The 25,098-nt window shown below is 41.0% G+C and overlaps 1 protein-coding gene across 1 annotated transcript in view; it reads left to right on the forward strand.

Moving 5' to 3' along the window:
• satb2 (SATB homeobox 2) overlaps window positions 1-18,945 on the forward strand; it is a 37,026-nt gene extending 18,081 nt beyond the window's left edge. Inside the window, exons 6-13 of the mRNA XM_073474089.1 lie at window positions 314-364; window positions 451-1,037; window positions 3,189-3,401; window positions 3,585-3,671; window positions 4,486-4,638; window positions 8,201-8,395; window positions 18,099-18,302; window positions 18,451-18,945. Coding sequence (XP_073330190.1) covers window positions 314-364; window positions 451-1,037; window positions 3,189-3,401; window positions 3,585-3,671; window positions 4,486-4,638; window positions 8,201-8,395; window positions 18,099-18,302; window positions 18,451-18,945 — 1,985 coding nt within the window. The remainder of the gene's footprint in view (window positions 1-313; window positions 365-450; window positions 1,038-3,188; window positions 3,402-3,584; window positions 3,672-4,485; window positions 4,639-8,200; window positions 8,396-18,098; window positions 18,303-18,450) is intronic.
• Window positions 18,946-25,098: the final 6,153 nt, after the last annotated feature.

Consider the following 25,098-nt stretch of genomic DNA (forward strand, 5'->3'; position numbering starts at 1 on the left):
ATGAGCCTCAGACTTCACTCTCTGCCAGGGAAACAGCAGTTGACAAATCATCCACAATTCAAGGTCGCTCCATCAGCAGATGGAGTTTTCCCTGTTGTCATGGAATTGTGATGTTCAATTTCCATTTTTTTTCCCTGAGCACCTCAAGGAGGTTTCATTCACTTTGGCTTAAAAGTTGAAAATCAAAGTTTTCTGTTCATTATATGGACCTTGAGGTGAAATTGTTTTCAGCTATTTTGGTCATGTAGGTTTAGGACATTAACATTAGGACCTTCCCTTCTGACTGATTTTCTGCATTTGTTTGGTTGAACAGTTGATTACCTGGAGAAGATGTGGTCCGGACGAGATGCTACTGACATCAAAAGTAAGAAATCTTCTCAAATCCTTATTACACGATGTGAATGTAAAGATGTTTCTTTGACCACAATGACTGTCCCTTCACCTCCCCAGTCGAGAGAGAAAACATGGCAGACTTCTGTGTACTAGGCCAGAGACCTCCTCCTCACTTGGCCGGCCTGGCCCAGCTCAGTCACCTGGGAGCTGGCAGTCCCCTCCTCAAGGCGGGATCTGGAGATCCGCAGGCACCATCCCAGCCGCCTCAGCAGCCTCCTCCACCCCAACAACAGCCCTCGCCCCATGGCCCCCTCCACCACAGCCCTCCTCTCCGTACCGGCCAGGTGCCTCCTCCGCCTCCACCACCGCCTGGTGCCCTGCAGCCCCTACTGGGGCCAGGTGGGCTGCTCTCCCCCCAACTCTCCCCACAGCTGGTACGTCAACAGCTCGCCATGGCTCACCTCATCAACCAGCAACTAGCCGTTAGCCGCCTGCTGGCCCATCAACACCCCCAGGCCCTCAACCAGCAGTTCCTCAACCACCCGCCCATCCCTCGGGGTTCATCTAAAGCTGGCGACCACCCTGGGAGCAACCCCTCGGCCGCTGAGGTCTCCTCTGAAATCTACCAGCAGGTCAGAGACGAGCTGAAGCGAGCTAGTGTCTCCCAGGCCGTGTTCGCCCGTGTGGCTTTCAACCGCACACAGGTAGGAAAACAGGACAGACTGTGGCCAATAAGGTTAGGAGACAGTAGGGAAAGTGTGGTGGAAAAATGATCAGAGGAAGAGGAGGACCAAGGTGATGTGTCAAGGATGGCAGAGGGTAGGATCAGATGGCATGAAGACTAGGTCGAGGACGGAGATCTATTCAATCTAAAAATGAATATATTGCATCCTGTGGTGGCATTGTGTCAGGCAAGACCAAAACATCCCCCTCCTGCTTATTGGGCTGCGTTTTCTCACAATAGACGGCTCATAATTCTCATTCACAACATCTCAGGTGAGAGGAGGTAATTGCCGTATTTGAGTGAAATAAATGGATATTGACGTCATTGAGACTATAATTTTTTCACACAACTTTCAGCTAATTTTGTGTTCACCCACCTCGTAGTATTTTCAGTGGGATTAGCGGAAGCATGGCAGGGTAGCTTGCTGGGTCATTGAGTCTCCTTACACGCCCTCACAGCAGCACAAACACCTGATGCATTCAGGCTGTGCTAAACTGGTTACTACACGCCCCATTAGATTAATGTAATGGGAGATGGCTCATAGACCGGTATAGAGGCCAGGTGTGTTTTAGTGACTTTTGCATTTATGAGTCTCTGTAGCGTATGTATTTGTGAGAGCAACTTACATGCTGGTACTCAATATCTAAGGTTCTAAAAGTTAGCATGCTTTGAAGGTAGCAGGTTGATATAAACTGATTTTTACCTGGATTTTAAAGAGTGGTGAAATGTACCTACATTTACATGACTACTATAAGTACACATTTGAGGTTCTTTACTTGAATATTTTCTTTTCATACCAATTTATACTTGGAAATATTGTACTTTTTATTTCACTACATTCATCTGACAGCTTTAGCTACTATTTGCGGGTTAATATTTTTTTTAAATCTATTTTATAAAATATGTTGATTTACTATACCTAACACTATATACAAGTAGAGCTAAAACAATTAGTTGATTCATCAACTATTAATTGGTAACTTTTGATAATTATCTGAACCTTTATTAATACAAAATTGCCAAACATTTCACAGTTCCAGCTTCTCAGAATTTGCTGTTTTTGCTCTTAATTATTTAATAGTTTAAAGTTATTTACTCAATCAACAACAAATCAAACGTAAGGTACTGCTGATATTATATACAAAAGAGTACTTTTACTTTTAATACTTTAAAGGAGAAAAAAATATTTTTGAGTCTCACGCCCAACTCATCAAAAACTGGCGCTTTGGGATGGCGGCCGACCCGTCCTACAATCCCAAGGTGTCATTTTTTGATGGGTTGGGAAACCGAGAGCGTCATTATATGACGAAGTGGGAGTGAGAATGCATTTTCTTGATTATACTTACATACTGTTACTTAAAGTGGAAATCAACTTTCACTCCTCCTAGTGTTTCCCTGTGGTATTATTGTTGGCGCCACTGTCACAAAAACATTGTTTGCAACATGGCTACTGCTAGCACCCAGACTACTGTGCAAAGCGAAAAACAACTGTAAGATTACCTGACCCCGATGTCAGTGGTCTGAAAAGACAGAATAAAACACCAGCTTGTATTGATAAGTAGGCAGATATTGTTACTAACTGATCTAGTAGAAAGAACACAGCTTTTAAAACATCTCAAGTCCTGCTGGTATGGACTGAATATCATTGTAAAAAAGCGAGGCCTATAGGGAAGTACGAACTGTATGTACTTCAGAATAATTCAAGCAAAAAGTTGTTTATTGCCAGTTTAAGTAACATTTTTATTGCAGAGCTTTTACTTGTTGAGGAGTATTTTTACAGTGTGATAGTTATACTTTTACTTAAGAAAAGGATCAGAAATGAAGAAAACTTTAAAAGAGCAATTCATTGAATAGAATCCCATTATGTAAGTACATTTTAAAGTTTGCACCCCAAACAGTACCATTTTATCAAATGTTAACCCATTTTTTAACTATAACTACAAAATTGAACAGTGGAAACGCACATTTCACCAGCCAAATGGCTGCAACTACCCAATCATCCAACATTTAGAAGAAAACATGCATTGGGACAATTCATGACTATTAGTTTTCATATCTGGAATAGAGACATAAAGCAATAACATATCCTTCTTGGAAAGTTCATAGTGCAGTGTGTGTCTTTACTATCCAGGGCTTGCTGTCAGAGATCCTGCGTAAAGAGGAGGACCCTCGCACAGCCTCGCAGTCTCTGCTGGTCAATCTGAAAGCAATGCAGAACTTCCTCAACCTGCCCGAGAGTGAGAGAGACCGAATCTACCAGGAGGAAAGAGAGCGCACCATGAACCCTTCAGTTGGCCTTCCTGCCTCCAACTCCTCCAACCCCGGCACTCCACGCCTCTCACAGGTTAGTGCACCTTGTAGTCAGCCGTGCCAACAGTGTTTCTACACTAGCATTTTCAAAATGGTTGCTTATATGGGAGCAATGAAAGAGCCGGTAACAGTAAGGTTTGTGTGATGGCTGCATGTGTAATCATAGTGATGCAAACATTTGATTGTAACATGCCGTGTGTGTTGTGTGTGTGCATAGAAAGTGTGGGAGAGGAGTTTGGATGACCAGATAACCCCTGATACCTGGGCCTCCATCTGGAAGAACAAGACTAAGATCTCCAACTCGGTGAGTTATCTACAATCTTGAACTTGCCCTCACAAAGTCGACTGCGGCACGTCATGTATTGTGTCTTAAAACCTATTCTGGGATTTCAAGTTTTATCATAAACAAATTCCATTTATAATGGAAAAACAGCTTCAAAGCTATCATAGCAGGATATTGTAAACAAAAAGGACATTATAGACTATTTGGACATTTCTTTCCATCTGCACAGAACAAGTTAGCGACATCAGTGATAAGACGTTCTCTCTGATGTCAGGGCAAATGGCCATTCATGGCTCTGGGTGAATTTGTGTGCTATTCTTATTATGTCTATGTAAAATTATCTCAGCATCGTTTACACTGAGGGAATGTAAGCTTGCTGGTCTCTACATGTCTTGTGGATGACTTCAAACACTGTGTATACAAGTGCTCTGAGAGCCAATACATGTTCATTCAAACAAAAACAACAAAGAAAGACAAAAGAGAAGGACTTAATGACTTTGATCTGTAAACAAAATTCATGTGGAGACGTGCACTGCAGATGTGCAGCTGATGCTCATACAGAGACCACTATGTCTGTTCTCAGAGCAGCTTGGCCTGATCATCAGCTGATAACCTTTACTCATATGTAAACACAAGATTTGCTTTTGTGGATGAGTCTCTTCATGGGTTAAGGATATATATGAGCCCTTTAGAAATGCAGCAGCTTTAAGTAATAGATGCCTTTATTTTATTTCCTTCCATCAGACTTATCTGATAGCTTCTCCCCGTAAAACATTCAGCATTCAAAGGGATTTTCATTTTGTTTGTTATATCATGTGTTGATCCTCTCTCCCAGCCAAAGCCGTCCGGCCCGGCTCCTGACCTCCCACTGAAGCTGGAATCGCTGGTTAACATTACGTCCGGGATCTATGAAGAAATTCAGCAGGAGATGAAGAGAGCCAAGGTGTCCCAAGCGCTGTTTGCCAAGGTGGCCGCCAACAAGAGCCAGGTGAGGGAAACAGTGGGGAAGAGGAAGCCATTAAAGGTCAAATGTAACATCGCTCAGTTATAAATCAATGAGGACTTTAAATTAAGAGTGAAGGAGCATTTTTCTTTTCCAAAGAGTAAGTCAATACAATATTTACTGCTTGATAAATATGTATATTAAAACAGCTTTGAAAGGCTCATAAAACCACAAAACTTGGCGAAAACACCCGAGTGCAGAGACCAAAGTTAGAGCCCAGCCGACGCCTTGGTCATCTGCCACAGTGTACACAGTCAGTCATCAGCTGTATCACCTGTCACTTGGCTCATGAACAGTTTTGTATTGTTTTGTTTTCTCAGAGCTCTGATAACATGATATACTGTGGCACTAGAACTATTTGAATGCCAGCTATTGCTGAAATCTTTTTCCTATTTTCTTTATCATTTCTAAATCTGAAATTCTACATATATAATCCCTTGAAACTGATATTTTCGATGTACAGCATCACATAGAGGCACACATATACAGTGAGCCGCTGTTAACTGCGACAGAATGTTGCATATTTTATGGCTGATCAACTTGTTTGTCGAATTTGTAACTCTACTTTATTTTCTCATTTAGGGCTGTGTAATATGACAAAAAGCTCATATCCTGATGTAGGTCATTTCATAACCACATATCGATAAATAGGCACGGCAAGTTTATTCATATATCACCTTTCAGCCACAAGGCAATTCAAAGTGCTTTACAGGGGCACAGGAATACATCATACATATTACTAAAATTAAAAACCTTTTCATTTGAAAGACAATGAAAACAAAAGGCAAAAATAGGAAAAATTTTAAATCATACATTTGACAAATAAAAGTTATTAATCAAATTCGATGATTTTTATTTTTCGGTTTTGTATTGGGTTTTTGGGTTCTCCTTTTTAGAATGACCCTTTTCTGTGTCGCGTTCACTCCCCTCCAAGTTTGCCTTCATAGAGATTTACCACCTGCATTTGTGCTGTGTAAAATAACACAAGGCAGTGTCCAAATGATGAAAAATATTGCTGTAGAAAGTGCATGTACAAAATAAATAAACCATAAAATGAAACAATAGACATTTTTCTATCATCGCATGATATATATCATCATACCACACAGCCCTGTTCACATTGTTAAAATACTTTACACCAATTCTCTCCATTTATTAATGGACTTTTAAAATAGCCATTTCATTTTACACTCACATTTTTTTTTGTTAATTCTATAATATCCTTACAGTCCTCCTTACAGTCCCTTCACAGAGAGGATCTGTTGATTGGTTGGTTGATTGACTGATTAGAATTTTCAAAGAATTTACCAGAAAAACAAGAATTCATTCAAAGGATATCATACAAAACGTCACACACTGGTGTAATTAATAACTCAAAAATTCATTTGAGTGTTCCAGTAAGTAACTCCATCCACAGAATTAGCAAACCTAAATGAATCTGTTTAAGGTGCATTAAAACCAGAACTGGTGACACAGACGTACATGCACAATGTTGCAAGCATGTGGTGCTAACTTGGCTAGCAGGATGGCTAACTTAGCTAGCAGGATTAGAACAGCGTTCAATGAATTAAAACAATATATTTTATCCAACTTTGGGCCTCTAGAAATGGCCCCTGAGCAATATCACAGGGTCAGTAAAGGATAACGAAGTCAATGCATGGTTTGCACCCAGCCTTGCCAACCAGGTAGCTTCTCCTCTCTGTGTTTACTAAGTTAATATGCCTATATAGATACTGTATATATGGATATACAGTAAACATCACCCCCATTCTAAACTTGAGGAGAGGAGATGCATGCTTGTTTCCCTCCTCGGACCAAAAGGAGAAACATGGACCAAGGACTTATTTAGAAATAAGAACATATGGAAAACAAAATAAACCTTTACATCTTAAATATACATAGTTTTAAAGAGAATAAAACACACATGACTCAGTGTTAAACAAAGGCAGTGGAGGAGCGAAATCCTAAAATGTATGTATATAGTCCATTCAAACACAGCCACATGTTGCTGTGAGTTGCCAGGTGTAAGCGTGAGAAAGGTAATATCTAGAGATGTATGCATCATGTATACAGTATGTGCATGCTTGGCGTGTGTGTTTGTGTGCGGTTAGCGAGGTCCCCCAGGTTGGTGGGTCTGGGGGTGGCAGAGGGTCACGGCTCAGTGCACCCATCTGCTGCAGCTGGCCACAAGGACGGAGAGAGAGAGAGAGAGAGATGATCAGGCTATTAGCGGTGCATGCTGCCCGAGGTGGCTGGTTGAACACAACAGCTGGTGTCACAAACTGAACCAGTCTAGCAGATATAATTGAATCTTCTCCTTCCCCCATCTTCCTTTCCTACATTTACCTCACACACCCTGCGCATTTTCAACTTTTTCAACTTTTTTCTAAATTTAATTCTCACTGCGTTATCTCCAGACTCACATTGTCTGTGTCTGTCTTTTCCCATCTTCTTTTTCACAGAGTATCATCACTAGTAAGGTGTTGGTTCTCTGTGACTCTACAGCTGGAGCTGGAGAGGACACATCAAACAGCTAATAAAACAGAAAATACAAGAATGTCCTACAGAATTATTCCTTTACGGGGAACAGAAGCCTCCCCTTCAAAATATATGTGTAAACTCTCACGTGTTCACTAAATATGAAGCTACTGTACATCCAGCAGCAGATTAGCTTAGCAGGAAAAACAGATGATATTTTGCTATCTTTGCGACAAACAGCAACTTTATTGACCCGAAAAATTTTATTCTTTAAATTCTAAAACATCATATGAGTAAATAATGGCACAACTCAAATGGGATCAAAAATGTATTTGTCTCTCTCCATTGACTACTGTACACATTTTTTTCCATAATAAGGTCCCATGAGATCCACTGGAGGGTGTGTGACTTCAATAAATTATCATTTCAACATTTCCTGATTGATCAACAACTGAAAAGACAATTGATAATGAAAAACTTGCTGGACATTGGGCTGTAGTTCAAGGTGAAACAACTGATTTGATAACCCATTCCGTTAAACAACAGCTAATGTTAGTATTAAACCCTTTTCTCGCTATTGTTACTGTTTGATTGTGTTACATATTAAAACAGAAAAGTCCTGAAGTGTAAAATATTAACGCACGTCTCGGACACATTTGTTTAAGCCTGGAAGTAAAAAGCACTGGATGTAATCAAACAGTAATGTTTGCCAGAAAGTGGTTGAATGCTAACATTAGCCAATGGGTTATCAAATTTGATACTTTACTTTGAAATATGGCTGAATGTCCCTCCAGATTTTCACTGTACATCTTTCCCATCATCATCTTTCCCGTTGCTGATCAATCAGGAAGCTGTGAAATGATACAAATTTGCCAGATTGCCCCATTTATATGACTTGCAAAGTGGAACACAGCAGCATAACATTATCCAAGCATTTGAGCTTCCCACCTTGAGTGTGATGTCAGAGGAAAATGGCCGCTGTGTGAATATGTTCTATTACTGCACCATCTCCACTTCTCTCTTTAACCACTGCCTTCTTTCTCCATGTCTGTCTCTGTCTCTTCTCCAGGGTTGGCTGTGCGAGCTGCTTCGGTGGAAGGAGAACCCCAGCCCAGAGAACCGCACTCTGTGGGAGAACCTGTGCACCATTCGAAGGTTTCTGACCCTGCCACAGGGGGACAGAGACATGGCGTACGAGGAGGAGTCCAGGCACCATCACAGTGAGAGGCTTCACACTGTCCTCCACCTGCCACAGGACACACAGGTAAGAACCAGATATGAAAGAGTTTACAGCTGGTTTCAACATCACCTCATATCTCCATGTCCAGATGGACGCAGACATTAGACAGAGAAAGGCTGGCTGTGTACACACGATGTGCTAAGATTAGCTAACCATCTGTTTTTATGTAGCCTTGTACTGAACAGGCTGACATGAGAGTGGCATCTCCCCCAGAGAACCAATAATTGTATTTCCCAAAATCTCAAACTATTCCTTCAAACATATCTGCTTTTTTTTCTCCCACACAGATAGATGTTGGGTCAGGTTTAAATATCTTCAACAACACCTTTATAATGAGAGCACTATTCAACACCCAAACACAATCATATACAGTCATGTCCGTACTGAAAGGTTGTCACCAATGATGGTTATTATTATTATTGAATATACAAACATATTTAACCATGTGTCATGAGTGCCCACACTTGAAACTGTATAGACCGCACCTGTCGTAATTAATTCCTTATTATATCCGTTCAGTATAACTATGTAGTGCAGTGTTTGATCTGGTTGTGTGTGCTCATGTGTTTGTGTGTCTGTGCGTGCCCCAGTGGAATCGAAGAGTAAACAGTGTTGCTGGGTGGTGTGGCACTGGAGGAAATGCCCCATTAGTTTTTGAGGAGGGAGGTGGAGGCTGAAGGAGGGCTGAGGGAGATCGATGCAGGAAACACGCTGACGTGTCGGCCTCTGTCATTACTGTAACCCTCCCACTCTGACACAAACACTCAACCCTGTCTATCAGCCTGGTAATATTTATAGTCCAGCCAAGGACTGCAAACTCCTGATTATGTTCTCTCTCTGCATCGATGCAGAATCTTCCACGTTCATCTTAGCAACTTCAGCAGGTTAACTTTTATGTTAACATGGAGGCGAAGCCTGTAAGCAGCCAGAAAAAATTGGAAATGTATAATTCCATGACTCCTGCTAATCTCTGTCTGCAGATGAACATACAGTATGATACAATATGAAGCTCCAGAATCAAAACTAAACTGATCTTGAGGGAAGATTGTCAACCTCATAATCGCAGTGTCATTTTTGAAGTGTCCTAATAAAATCACTGATACCAGCCAAGAAATAGTCCAGCACATAAACCTTTGATTAATACAGATTAAACAACAAGATATAACATGTTAATTAGGAAGATTTCGAGGTGCTGTTGAGTGAAATTTTGAGGCAGAGCCAGGCTAGCTGTTTTCCCACATTTTCAATCTTTATTGTAAGTTAAGCTAACCGTTTGCTTGCTCCAGCTTTATATTGAACTGACAGATTTGAGAGAGGTATTGATCTGTGAATAAGCTTTTACTCCAAAATGTTGCACTATTCCTTTAAATCCAATGTGATGGAATCTAAGCAGAAAATCTGTTGTTTTTCTACTAACCGACTGCACTGTGAAAAGTCAATCAAAAGTATAATTAATCAAGGTGAGCCACTCCGACTGAATTCACTGTGGGCTCAGACACATTTCAGCAGGACAGGCCTGAGCACAGGTCCTCTGAATGAGAGATAGTCTGTACAACCACCAGCCCACCCTGCCCCCATGCAAAGCTATTATATACCACATATAGTATATACCATATGCCATAAATCAAAAACAGACAAATGCTCAAACTTCCCATTTAGCATCCCGACATAAATCCTATGGGTTATTTTGCGGCTCCACCCACCTCTTCCCATTTCAGAGCTCTGTATTAAAGGCTGATGGGAAGACGGGCAGGAAGCTGTGGTGGCACCATTAACACATTCCTCTGCTCCTCTCCCACTCTCAGCATAGACTAAAAATAAAGTTCACCCTCATAATGGCCATTCTGTAACCTCTCCACCACTAACACCACCAACCCCCACCCACCTCGAGAGACACCGGGAGATGAACTGTGGTGAAAAACTGGTGATTTATTAATGGGAAATGAGGTGTGTGTCCGTGTTGGTGTGTGTGTGTGTGTATAAATATGTGTGTGTTTGGTGTTGTTGTCTTCAGACCCCCCTCCGTCCCACATGAAGCCCCCACCAACCTCAGGCTCCAGCCAGCCTGCCACCACAGACCACACATGTGTCCCATCTGCCACACATGCAAATACACAATCTCACACTGATAGTTGGTAATGTGAGTACTCCTTTGTGTTGTGGACAATAAGAGGGTCTCTAAAACTGTAACAACCAACCACACAACACACATGAAAAATGAATGCAGTGCTGAGGCATAGCTGTACAGTTGATCCACACACCACTGATGTGCGTGTGTGTGTTTGAACCGGACTGCATGTTTAGTAGCGTGAGCCATGTCTGCATGTTGGGGCTCTGGGAGATCTCTGACTGTGTCACAGTGTGTCTATTAGGTCTGCAGGTGTACGTGTGTGTGTGTGTGTGTGTGTGTGTTTATGTGTGTGTGTGTGTGTGTGTGTGTGTGTGTGCATGTCAGTAACGTCAGCAGCATCACATTTCTTCATGAGTGACACGGTCCTGGTGCTCGCTCTGCAGCTCTCATTCATACGGCTTTAGCAGTTAAGTGCGTCCCACAGCTAATTTGGCAGAGTCTGCCCTTATAAATAATTTCTTTATTGTTTTTGCTAAATTGATTTCTGCTGCAAGTCAGGGGTGTTTATGTGTGTCTGTGTGTGTGTGTGTGTGTGTGTGTGTGTGTATGACCGCTCACCGTGGCTGAGACCCCAGGAGTGGTGGACTAGAACAAGAAGTAACAAACACTGCGCCCTTCCTCCTCTCTCTTTATAGTATGCCTCACTTTAATCCAAAGGTGCTTTACTGGCAGCACATACAAACGTGCTTATTGCCAAAGCAGCAACAAATCCTGTCAAGACTGTGAAAAACAAGAGGTGCCTGGTAAATGCCCATGTCAGTCACACTCCACACCCCGATTTTGTAATCCAGACTTTCTGCTAAAAATGTGAAATCTGCAGGCCCCGGCCAAGAAAACCCTGATGACATCATCAGGTATTATTTTCCCAGTGTTTGGAAAGTTCCCACCACTGCCATTACACAACTGTTTTCACCAGTGGAGTCGTGGTTCTCCTGAAGAACAGTGTTGTATAAAGTATAAAGTCATACTTCAATAGAGTACTGGTTAAAGTGAAAGTCATCCATATGAATAGTACGTGAGGAAAAGTCTTAAAGACCAAAATACCAAGGAATAACAAGTACAAATAAAAGTCATTATACATTCATTAACATGTATGTATATGCTGTATGCTATGGGTAAACCAATTATCGGACCCTGTAAAAACATTGAATTGATCCTTCTAACAGGTACTGTGTGTGTATCCAAAGCCTGATATTATCCCTCTGTCCCATAGACCTTCATTGTCCAAAAACTTTAAAAACTCAGTGTTTAAATCCACAGTGTAAAATGGTCCCAAAAAAATTTGATCTTTAGCAACATTTGCTAAAAGTGACAGTGCCCAGAAATTTGTAACCTTTTTACAAACTGATATTTTACTGTTGGACACTGTTGGTTCTGGTCTTTTTTAAAGGACATTCTGCATGTATTCTTAGTTTTTAAAATCCTTAGTCTCTGTCATTGTGACAAAATGAGCTGTTGTCTTTTTTTGTTTTTTTTTTACACTTGACAAAGACTGTCAAAGTTACAAAAACTTGTTCTTCATTTATTCACTTTAGAGGAGGTAGCTGCCTCTCTGGCAGCGTTTCTCTCTCCAGTCCTCAGTATCCCGGTGGCCTCTTATTCATTCTTGCAGGGTGGAGTTTGGGCTTTTTGGTAAACCACAATTAAGTTAATTGTTTAATTGCTGATAAATGGAATGAATACCACACACAGTTTCAACGAAAAAAATATGCAACACACAAGCATGTGCATGTGCCCACACAAACAAACACTCACGCACTCACGCACACACACACACACACACACACACACACATACTTAGCTGCACTCTCAGCTGGCCTCAGTAACGTTATGTGTATGCAGTTTTTCATCAAAGAAACATTATTTTACAGAAAAGGAAATGTGCAGTGACTCATCTACTCCCATTGCCTGGATTCAGTCCTCAAGATTCGCAGGCACACACACACTTATTTGAATACCAGAGTAGGAGAAAGAAACAGACAGACAGACAGACAGAGACAGACAGACAGACAGACAGATGGAGAGAGAAAGAAAATTTTAAAAAACACACTGATTAACAAGAAAGGTGAAGTCATGCACAAAACTAACAGAAAAGTGATTTTTCCTTCATTACATATTTATCTCTGTGTTAATGGTGTCTCTGGTGGTCACACGCTGCACCCCCACCCCACCCCCCTGCCCCCACCAAAACACACACATACACAGACACACACACACATAGAGAGAGTTAGGGGCCCTGGAGGACCAGAGCTCATTAAGGAGAAGATGAATATTTCATGTTCTATAATTCTTTCATAGTTCTGCGCCGTAATTTGCCTTGATTTACGTTTAAAAGAAAACTTTTTCATTTTACTGCAGTGCACTCACAGCACTGCCAGGAGAGAGAGAGACAGACAGACAGAGAGAGTAACAGAGAGAGAGAGAGAGAGAGAGAGAAAGGGAAAGAGTGAGACGGACTAAAGGAAAAAGGGAAAAGAAGAGAAGTTTTTCAGGAATATTGAATCATGCCATGAGAAGAGCTGGTCTGGCCGTGGGGCTCCAGTGCTTGTGGTTTTGGGAGAGCAGGGCTGTATTGTGTTGCTCTGAAGTGACATGTAGTCTCTTCCAAAGTGTAATGGTCAGAGATGGGAGGAGTGAAAGGCTGGGAGGGATGGATACTGTAAACTTCAATTTGCATTAGCTAAGTTGTTCAGAAAATAAATTACATGAATGACGAAGTTTTTGTCACTGGACTCCTCACAAGAACTCCTCTGACTTCAGAGGAAAAAAATGGTCATAACATCAATCTTAAGTGGACTTAAGCCTCCCAGAAAAGATACATTAGTCACTTAACACAGCGTTATGAGGCCACATTCAAAATCTTATTTGAGTTAAAGAAGTATTATCAGCTAAATATACTTACCAGTTTAGGTACTTGTTCTGCAAAAAAGCCCCTCAGCCATTTCTATAATGTGTTGTTGTATTTCTGTTTTAGATGTGTTAATTTTCAATCTGCATTTTACTGTTGTAGATGGTTGAAGTAGAGCTAATTTTAAAGGGTCACTCCAATTTTACTCATTAAAGTGTATTGAAAGGTATTGGGAAATACTGCTGCATATGTGAGAGAAGTAGTATACAGCCTTTTTTGCATTCGGCGGTGTCACTCAATGACTAAGTTGGATTGTGGGTGAGTCCACTCGTCTTGTATTGCACTCCTATAAAACTACTGGACTTGTTCTGGACAGTTTAAAAACAAATGATCAAAATCGATACAGCATAACCAGAGATATCACCTGTTTTATTATTATTAATAACATATTGTTATTATTTCTTTTCAAACCACACTGGAGGCAATTCATTGGATTACATACAGCTTCCTCTGGAGCCACAAAAGGTTTTATACTACTTTTTCACATATGCAGCAGGACTCCCCAAGACCTGCAAACACATGTTAATGTGTAAAATGTTTGGTGGTACCAAACATGGATTTGAGTAAAACTTGTAGAAAATTGAAGTATTCAAGTAAAATACAAGAACCAAAAAAATGTATTTAAGTAACATACTTTGCGTAAGTTTTTAGTTATTTTTTTTACGATTACAGCACTGGTTACATTTCAAATGTCCACCATTGGTTGTTTATTCACAGCAATGACAGCATTGGTTATTTGTTTGAATTCCTAAAAAGACTACAGTATGTTTACGTTTACTTGAAAAGCACCTCTTGTGGCCATATACATTTTGATCTGAGGAAGGTGCCTTATGTTATCATAGCACGTCAGAAAAGGTGGAGGTTAGGTCTGTTTCTTGGGTCAACAAAGCATGACTTTGTATAGTATATATATAGTATAGCATAGTATAGTATAGTATAGTATATAGTATGCTTTTTTTTCAGCGATGACCATGATCTTTCTCTAACTTTAAACAAGTTGTTTCTATCCATAAACCTAAACAAGCCTGAAGGTGGCAGGTCATATGCACTGTGGAAGGGACTATAAAACAATGTTGTTGTGCTGATGGGTTCACAGGATCAGAAAGTAGCCATATGACATTTGGCAATGACAAGTGACTTTTTGTCATTTGGTTTGGAGGACTTGTTGGCAGTGACATGCAGTGATGTGGCCACATTTCTAGATAATTGCCCCAGTAGGTCTACTCTGCCTGACATGACTCACTGTTTTTTCATTTTTTAATCATATTTACCGAAAGGAGCAGATCAGTTTAATGAGTATCACCTGGATTCTATGCAGCCTCACACAATAGTCAACAACAGTCGCTGCAAGATGACACTGATTACCACAAGTCATTTTGCAATATTGAGTATTCAGAATTGTCTTCCTGTAAGAAAGTGTAGAAAGACTTAATTGCTAATTATGTACCAGCTGTGAGATTGTTGCACCATTATTACCAGTTTATTACAGCTATAGGCAGTGCAGACTTTTGAAATATTACATTTTTAATTCACCTAGTGTCTTAATAAAATGAAAAATGATAAATCTCATCTTAACTAATGTCTGTTTTGGAGAAATACCCAACAGGCAATATCTTTGACGATGGGAGGGACAGCAAGGAGCAGAGAGAATGGGATGGAGGGAGGTAGAGGTGGAGGACATAGTGAGGTGGGGGTTGGGGCTCCTGGCGTCCACCAGTTCAGGGCTGATTTGGATGTGGAGTCATGTTGGCTTGGCAGAGGCCCACTTCATTAGTGTCCCAATGCATTAGAACTGAGGGGAGAGGGAGGAGGAGGAGAGAGGAGGATAGTAGAAAAGGAAGGAAAGACACTAAAGGGAGAAAAACTTAAGGTATGAAAGTGTGAGCACAGGAGAGAAAGGATGGCCAGTTGAGGGAAAAGAGAGACAATGAGTCTTTGGAGATAAAGTCTGAAGGAGCCAACCGGCCTGTGTGTTTGACTCTGCTCTCTGACATCATCATTAGTGCATGAGGGAGACCAGGCCCCGCCATTGGTGCATGCATGTGTGCGTGGCGATTGATCCAGGAGTCCCTGCTGTCAGCCCAAATAAGAGTAGAAATGATGAAGGTATGTGAATGGGGTGGTGGGGGTGAAGGGGTAGGCTTCGCAATCCTCTCCATGATTTACCCTCAATTTAGTTATTAAGTGTCTCAGTATGTTTGCATGGGGGATGTTTGTGGCTGTGTGGTCCTCATTAGGGCAGGGGTAGATATCTTTTTTCGGGCCGGTGTCTCTCTCTCTCTTTGCTGGTGGTTTTCCAGCATTCTTACAGTCTTTTCTTAATATCTAAAAGCATCTCTGTGCGTAAAAGAAACAGAAGACTGGCGGAGGGAGAGAAGAAATGACAAAAAAAGGAAAAACCCTCTGAATTCCTGTAAATTGGTCATTCCCCCCCTGAAATAAAGCCCCTGCGAGTGAAATCGGAGCAATTTCATGGTCTGGCCTGCCCTCAATATTATTTAAGTAATACCCTGTTATTATTGAAGAGAGGGAGAGAAAAGCGAATGACTATTATCTTTATGTGGGTCCTTTAATTTTAATGCGCCACAGATTTATAGCTGGGCATTCCAGTGGGGAGGCCCCTCCCTGCTCTTAAAGCAAGCGGGCGGGACACGACCGCAACGTACTCACAACAGCCACTACCTTCTGACAAACAACCAAAGTCCCCACTTTCCCTCCCAACACTTCTGTTGAATAGCCCTCAGCTGGTCCTGACTCCCAGCGGGTCTGTCTGTGAGAGCTCCACCCTTCAGAATAACAAACATATTTCTACACCTAACCTCATTGTCTCTATTTATAATTTCTATTTATCTCTATTCATTCACCACTTTTTACACTTTCCTAGCAATTCTTACATGTGCTTTTTTAAATCCTGTGTATAAATCTGGCTGACAGGCTGTTAAACATTGAGCTCCTTGCGCAAAACTGGTATAACCTGAGTTAATAAGAATCCTCACTGAGTGTTCATCCTTTTCTAGTGTAAATGTGAACTTACATAAAATTCTTTACCGGCAGCAGTGAGAGTAAACTTTTGTTGCCCTGGGTTAGTAAGTTTTCTCAGGCAGTGCAGCTCAACTAGCAACCATTTAAAAAAAACAACAACTATCATTTGTTGTACAGGTGACAATGTATAAAAATACACCATAATGAAGTTTGATTTAGATATTTGAATTTTTTGTTTTCTCACTAAAAAATGCATATGAACATTATTTCTCTCTGTGCCATTAAGTTAAATTTGATGTGCAATAATACAATAAATAAAACATTAATCAGTACTGTGGCTTTGAAACCTGTAAATCTCTATTTGAAAAACAGAAAACATAATTGAAATAGTAATTAATCATTTAAGGCCAGAATTTGTTGTATGTATTTAATATATTGGTTAAACAAAAATAATTATTAGACACACTGGAGTTCTGAATTCGGCCAAATCAAGTTACTACATGTTTGACCAAACAAAAATGACTGGTGGCGTTCCTCAAGGATCGATTCTTGAGCCTTTTCTGTTTAAAATTGACATGTTCCCAGTAGCAATGTGTTCCTTTCAGCAGTGCAGACAGTTCTCAGATTTGCATTGCTATGCTATCAAGTGACAACGGTCCTGTAGAACTGCTAAACAAACACATTGAACAAATCACATTTAATATGCCTAAATGTTGTACAAATGTCAACAATACAAAACTAGAGTGATTGTTTTGTTGGTTTGGTAGTTTTCAGTCGTTTTCATTGTCAGATCTGCACTAGATGCCGCGGTGTCATGGGATTGATTTTGACATTTTATTACTTGTTTAGAAAACACCGAATGGTTTTGATCTACTTTCACAACTATTGTTTGTAGACTCAAGGCAAATATATAGATGTTTTAGTGCATTTTGAAGCCTTATGTGGAACAATTAAAATTGTCCTTTTCATGTGCAGTGTGCACATAAATTTGCCTCGTTTTATTTGTGTGCAGCCTAACCTCTGAAACTAGACATATACTTGTGCAGTAGTGTTAATTTAATAGATATATATAAGCAGTTTCATTAATTCTTCTCCGTATGTTTGCATTTTTCTCTTTATTCCACAATTAGAATTGAACCATAGCAGTTAGTACTGACCAATGATTACATTACTTTGTCCTCGGCATCTTGAATGGCTGGTTAAATAGTGATGAGGTATCATAAGTTTGTAAATAAGAGACTTCCTGGCAGACAGGTGGTTTGCGTTTTACTAGAGCTAATCTTACACACATTAGGTCAAAGGTATACTGGACACAAAACACTTTGAATGCCAGCCTTGGAGCAGGTTAATAGACCGTGAAGCTCTGTGAGCTGTGAAACACTTGTTCTCACCCTCTGTTCACCCTGCAGCCCTCGCTACTGTGTGCTGGAGGGGGAACAGGTTACTGGTTGTTTCATAAGATTTGTTGCAACATGCAGGGTTACTGACATATATACAATATAATATTTTATTTTTGATGAAAGATAAAGAAGTGAGTATGCACTGTAGCACAAATGCATCCAGACGTTGACATCAGACTGGATTTAGGTCATAGGTATTTGTTGCAGAAGGAACTCGGTGACATGGCTGTCATTCATTTCATTATGTGACTTTAAATGAATTCTTGCTGCAGTGTTGATCAGGGGTCACTGTGCCCCATTAATCAGCTCTATTGTCTTTCACGCCAGGCACTTCACAGGCCACCACCAGCCCCAATGAAGGAGCACCGCCTGTCTCCGATGCGAGAAGAACAGTTATCTGCCCCGGTGAACGAGGAGGGGTCACAGAACATGGGAGCAGGAGTTGCAGGTGGATGTCCACCTGGCACTGTTAGCAGTGGGAGCAACAAGAAGCCCAGATCACGCACTAAGGTACAAAATATTATTCTGCTTTGGCTGTTCAGGATCATCATCAGGACTAATAGAATGATTATGATGCATTTTGGCACATGGGTCTGTTGGTTTTACTTCACATTCTCTATCAATGTATCCATGCTGAATCCTGGCTTTGTGTTTCTAGATTTCCCTGGAGGCCTTGGGTATCCTGCAGAGCTTCATCCAGGATGTTGGACTGTACCCAGACCAGGAGGCCATCCACACCTTGTCAGCACAGCTCGACCTGCCCAAACACACCATCATAAAGTTCTTCCAGAACCAGCGTTACCACGTCAAGCACCATGGCCGCCTCAAGGAGCTGAGTGAGGGGGCTGCCGCAAGCGGAGGTGTGGACGTCAGTGAATACAGGGAGGAGGAGTTGCTTTCAGGCTCAGAGGACCCAGAGTCTAGTGAGGACGGAGCTGAGGAGATCTTCCAGTCCACAGAGGGGAGTGGTGGGAGCACAGGGGGGCTGAACCAGCCTCCGGCCTCCTCCAGCTCCAACTCAAGCCAGTCGTCTTCAGGGACCAGCATCATTCAGGAGGAAGGCAAGGACAAGGGGCATGGCCGACCTGGTGGCCCTCTGGCCCCCGGGAGCTCTTCATCCAGTCCCAGAGAGCAGGCTGACTACCAGAGGTAGAGACTGACACACAGAGAGGAGAGAACAGAGGGAGAGAAAACAAGACAAAGAAAAGGTCTATAATAATTAAGTGAGAAAATGGTCATGAACTGAAACTGTGTGAGAGGTGACTATCTATGTAGGCACAGATTAACCAAGAAACCATTAGGCTGAAATACTGTACATCAATAACATGACCAGACAGACTCTTGATAGTGACTCAGACAGACATTTGTGAAAGTAGGTGCAATTATTGCTGCTCATGCCTCCAACCTACAAACACAAAACAAAATCTCCACAAAATGATCCCAAAATGGTCTCCTAAACAACTGGCCAATTGCCAGAAAAGACACACCAAGGAGGCAGGATTTTATCAAGGTTGGCCATAAATTGTTCCCTTTCCTCCTCCTAAAGTCTGAGCACAGTCACATAAGACCTACTCTCTACAGGCTGGGTTGAATTTGCCCAGCTGAGTGACGTTTATAGACTGGATCCTGGGGCTTTACAAGACCTCTACATTCCTATAAATCCTCAGGACACACTGATGTTACTAATGCTGTTGCCTGCCTGAGAACATGGACAGATGGCACTCGCTGTTCATCTACGAACTTCATTTCATCGTGGATAAAGGAAAATGACCACTCCACATCCTGCCCTCGCCTCACCGTCACACTCTAGAATCACTACCAGTCCTATCTAGCACTTACTGTTCACAAAGACACTGACATTTTGTGGATGTGATGTACTCTTGCCTCCTTCCTTTTGTCTCTCCTCTCAAGGCTCACGAATGCTGTGAGGTTAAAAAATGACTCAAAAGAGGAGCAGTGGACATTCTGGCAGGAGGACAGCGGGTCGACATCAAGAGGATGTGGCGTGGAGGGACAGTCGGGCCTGCGCACCCACGACTCTGAACCCTTTCTGGCACCGCCCCCGTATGTGTGGCGAGAAAAATGTCAAGAAAGGAAGGACAGAGCGGAGATTCAGCAACCAAACAATCAGTCACTTTATGTGCGGTAGTCCACCCCTTCCACTCTTCCTCTCCTCTCTCCATCTCACTCTCTCCCCCTTTTCCTCTCTCTAATTGGTGCCCACAGTCTTGTGTTTCACCACACCTACCCGCACTTAAACTTCACCAACCCTATTTATTGCTATCTTTATCCATGATTATTATTATCATTATTGTTATTATTGTTGTTATTATGGTTAGAATTGCTGTCATCACATGCTATTTTTAGTTTTTATTTCCATGGTTTTAAATATTGGTTTTCAAAACTGGGCGGTTGTTTGGGTAAGAGACATTAAGAGTGCTCTGCCCTGAAAAAGAGGAAGAAAAGGAGGGGAGAGTGAAAGGAAACAAAAAGAAGCAGTTACTGAGTGTTATTGGGTAAAAAAAAAAAAAAAGTTCTGTCATGTTGCATTATGCCAATTTTTTATGTCTGTTTCCCAAAAATAGTAGATAAGACTTGTTGAAATGAGGAACAGTTAAGTGAGAAGCTGTGCTATTTTGCTGCAGTTGATGACAATCTACTTTTTTGAGCCATTAAAGAAATGTGGCAGGTTTGACTCATCACTTTTGATGTCTGTAAATACCCAAGACGGGATAAATTGCTATTAATGAACTTGTATTTCTTATTTTGCTGAGTGACTTTAAATGTTTGAGCCAGTTTGGAGTACCAGAAGAGTGCTGTTTTTATTTGTTTTTTCATCTTTGGACAACTCAGTGAAATCTATTCATTTCATTGTGCCAGGACAACTCAATCACAAGAGTATTTAAAAATAATTCAGACTGTTTTTTTTGTTTGTTTGTTTGATGTCTGGTGCACTTGTGTACAAGTATACAGTATGTTCAAAACTATATCTGAGAATGGATAGTGTCATGTTTGACTATCCTGATTGGCTGCTACACTCAAACAGATGACTTGCCTTTTAATTATTACATCAACGCCAATCACTCCACATGATAATATTGTGCTTTTCTTTATGACAGGAATCAGGGTTAGACTCAAATGCAGTTCCAATGAAATGTTAGTTCATCCAGTGTTGAAGTGAATTAAAATTTGTGAATTCAAAAATCGTCTGTTTGTCATTTCAGCAACATTATTACACTTTTTGTGGCTCCTCACATGTGCACTTACACACAGACGCACATATCTGGGCCAAGCCTTTTTCCCGAGCCTATTAATTAAAAGTCTGTGTAAAGCCACAGTGGCTTGGGTTTCTAATAAGTGTGTGGGAAGTGACAGTAATACACTCAGAAGAGTGTCTCTCTCTCTCTCTCTGCTATCCCACAAGACTGAGCATCTGGAAGCTGCAAAGTTCTACCTTACCCAGCAGACATCAAAAATCAATGAGCCTGTCTGGAGACTGCCCCACTGTCTTCTTCTTATTATTATTGTTTCTGACAACAGTATATTAAAATGTACATGGCCCTGATGAGCAGTGGATTTCATATGCAAACAGACTTTAGATAGATGTCTCTGAAGTTTCTGACTAATTCTGGTGTATTTTGGGCAAAGTAAGACTTTCTTTTTATTTCTTAAGGAATAAGGTGGGAGATATTTGATATTTGTGTTACTTTTTTATTATCTGTGGCACTCCAGCCGCCAGCCGATTTGTTCCTTCTGAAGACATAAATTTGAAAAAATGGGTCAGTAATATGCAGTTTGATTTTTTTAAAAGGCCTTGGGGATTGATTTAAAATAAAACTATACTGTGTGCGTTCATCTTAATGAAGAAACATGTCACCCAGTGCAGTGGTGTGGCTGAGTTACTTTTGGATGACAATGGAGCTCTATGGCACAAACAACTGAGTATCAGGCTTTGGATACATAGACAATACTTGTTAGTAGGATCATTTTATTGTTACTTTTGGTCTTTTCAGTCAACGAGAAATATATAATCATCACCAGACTTAGCGCTTAAATTAAAGAACAGCTAGCCTAAAAAACAGTTCAAACAAACAGTTTCACTGTTTACAGGACAACTTCTGTGATGAGTTCAGAATTTTCAAAGAAGAAAATTCAAAATGTCCCTCAAGTCCTGTGATAACTAGCCATCGGTATATAGCTAATTCTTCTAGTTTAACACTTGCTAACTAGCATTAGACTAGTCTTAGAGAAGTACTGTACACAGAGCCTAACTCCGGTCTAACATAATGTATTTTGTGAAACCTGCCCCACAGTGTGGTGTTCTCATTCCCAGGTTGTCAAATATGTATCTATTGTCATAGCATCTGTACCCTATAACATCTGTATGAGACGCAATGTGACAATGACAGTACTCAGAGCAAGTCAGGTGGTGCAGTATAGAGAATAAGAGAGAGTGAGAAGTCTGCGTGGGGAGGAGGTAGGGGTGAATGATTGAGCCAAATACAGGACTTTCACCCAGGAGACGGTGCCATGCGTGTGAAACCTAAAGTCAGCGTTGACTTATTTTAACATGCGTACGTAAGTTAACTTACAAAAAAGTCATGTACGTAACATAATTATTTAAACCCAAACCATGATCTTTCCTAAATCTAATCCAGTAGGTCTTTGTTTTGCTGACTAAACCTAACCAAACTGCAGCCATTTTACAATGTTAACCACATGATAGAAAGGCTTTCTGGCAGTCTTATACAGATGCTAAAGGGCACTGAATGTGTCTGTATGAGACACTGAGGGGCAAAATGTCAGTATCTGATGACCTGGAATAGAGAACGGGTTGGTGGTTAAAAAAAGATAAACCTCGACTATTTCTTAAGACTTATATGCTGTTTACTCTAACTCAATAATAACTCTAATCAAATGTACAAACATGGCCAACCAAAAACTGATATAGCAGGAGTATATTGTACAGCCTGGAACTGCAGTATTTCACCTCCTGTAGCTCACTCCCCTACATTCTTTCTCAGTTGTTGTTTTATTATTTTTCACTGCCTAAACACAACTCTTACTTCAGGGATACTTCAGATATAATCATTTTAGGCATCAACATTGGACATCAGCCCTGCATGGCAAACACAACCTCACTCATTTGAATGGGGCCAGTCTGTCAGTGCAGCGGGGGTGCCAACACAGAGGGCTCAGGCAAAACAATGCCGGGTCGTCCCACAAAAGAAAGAGCACATGGTCAACATAGATTAATTTGTAAAATGAACACGTATTTCTACTGCTGACTTTAATCATCACAACAAAAGATAAAACAGTTGCTGATGTGATGACTTTTTCCAGAGTTATCCACAGCTTCCAGAGTATTTACCACCATCTTGATACAACTGAATCAAGATGGGCCATGTCACAGACACATGCACCAGCAGCCCGTCAATCATGGACTATGTGGTATCCCTAAAATCCACTCAAGTAAATGAGTAAAATAAAATAGCTAATCTGACAAGCTACCACAGGACTATCAGCGACACACACACACATACACACTCACACACACACACACTCACACACACACACACACACACACACACACACACATACACACACACACACACAAAATGCTTGACCCAACCCCTAGTGGCAGGTTAAACACTTAGATTGTTCTGCCCTGCCACACCTCATCAGAGTTGAAACTATTTAGAGAGGCAATTGAAGTAAGTGTGCGCGCACGCTGCTGGACTCCTTCAGTAAACAATAGTGCCTAAGTGTTGGTGATGAGCTGGAGGGTCGAGGTCTTCCTGCAGAAGCGTTTTCCACTCAGCTTGTCTTCTCTGACTGACTGAAGACAATCAGCTCAAGCTGTGACTCTGCCGCAGTGGGATAATTATACCTGCTCTCTCCATGCCTTTTTTCAAAATAGCTTGACTGCCTGTCTCCCTGCTTTATACTTTTGGAGGCTAACAGGGCTGAGCTAACCACGCCACAAGAATTAAAGAAAAAATGAGAAGAATTTGGTGGTGCTCCTTGAAGTGGAGCAGCTGTTCAAGTTCTCTTTAGCATTCGTTTCATTGCTACAAATTGATATTTTCATTATCCAGCAAATAGAAACCTGTCATCTATTTCTTCTTTTCAGCATGAATCATTCATCTCTCAGAGTTTATGTTTATCCGTCCAAGTTAGCCTTGGAATGACTCGTTTCATGATGTTCAAAGGCTTCCAGACTCTTTCAGAGCGCCTTGTCTTTTGAACAATGTTGTGCATTGTGTATAAACTTAAAGATGGCTTGGCCTGAGGGAGGGAGGGGGCAGGCTGGGCCGAGTCAACTACGTGGCCACAGGAACCAAATATTGCTTCATTTGTACATGTATGCAATCAAAGAAAACCAGAAATGGAAAAAAATACTACCCAAGAGGCTGGTTTGGGTGGAATTTACTGGAAATTGTGGATGACAATGCAGCTTCCTGTGTTTACACAGTAAAGAAATAGACTTTTAAAAGCACTATTACCAAAGACGGTATGATGGATGTTCCAGGAAATAAAGAAATAAACTTTGACAAGGCATTGCCTGTTCAGTCAGTCTGCTGAGTTTTTATTTAAACGGCTCATACTAATCATCCTCAAACTAAGTAAATGAGAATATTATGCAAGATAAAGCTATTAAGTAGTCAAAACCCACTCTCAGTGATAACATTACTTAAACCTGTCAATTCTTCTTCAAGCAAACTGGACACAAAATGGTATTACTAAGAAGGCCTCTGTGGATGTCTCAGGAAATTAAGAAATGAACTTCATTCAGATGAAGCCTGTTCTCCTCAAAACTGATAAACACTGAGAAGCACATTTTCCATCTAATGGTCCAAACCTATTGGTCTAAAACCCACCATCAAAAATTATACAAAAAAATGCTATTCTCAACTGCAAAAGAAGTTATTTCCTCACAGTGATGACATCTGTTCCAGTCATTATATCTGTGGGCTGCATCTTTTTCTCTGGACTCCCTCTCATGATGGTCACTGAAATGCATTTTGCATCTATAAATGTGTTTGTGAGAGAGGTGTCCAATACATGTGCAAAAATAATCTTTATCAACAGATTTCAAAGTGATCTGTCTCTTCTGAATCACCACTGTCACTGATTGAATCTGGAGCTTTTATCACTGGTGACTGATGTCAGCTCAGCTCTCATTCACAGTATGTTATTTCCTTGATATAAGCTTATTAGAAGATCATGAAAGGTACAGAAACAATCATCCTGTGATAAGTCTGTCATAAATATAAGGTCCTGATAACCCTTATGTACAGTGCTT

Source organism: Pagrus major, chromosome 9 (genome assembly GCF_040436345.1).
Source record: "Pagrus major chromosome 9, Pma_NU_1.0".
Classification (NCBI taxonomy): domain Eukaryota; kingdom Metazoa; phylum Chordata; class Actinopteri; order Spariformes; family Sparidae; genus Pagrus; species Pagrus major.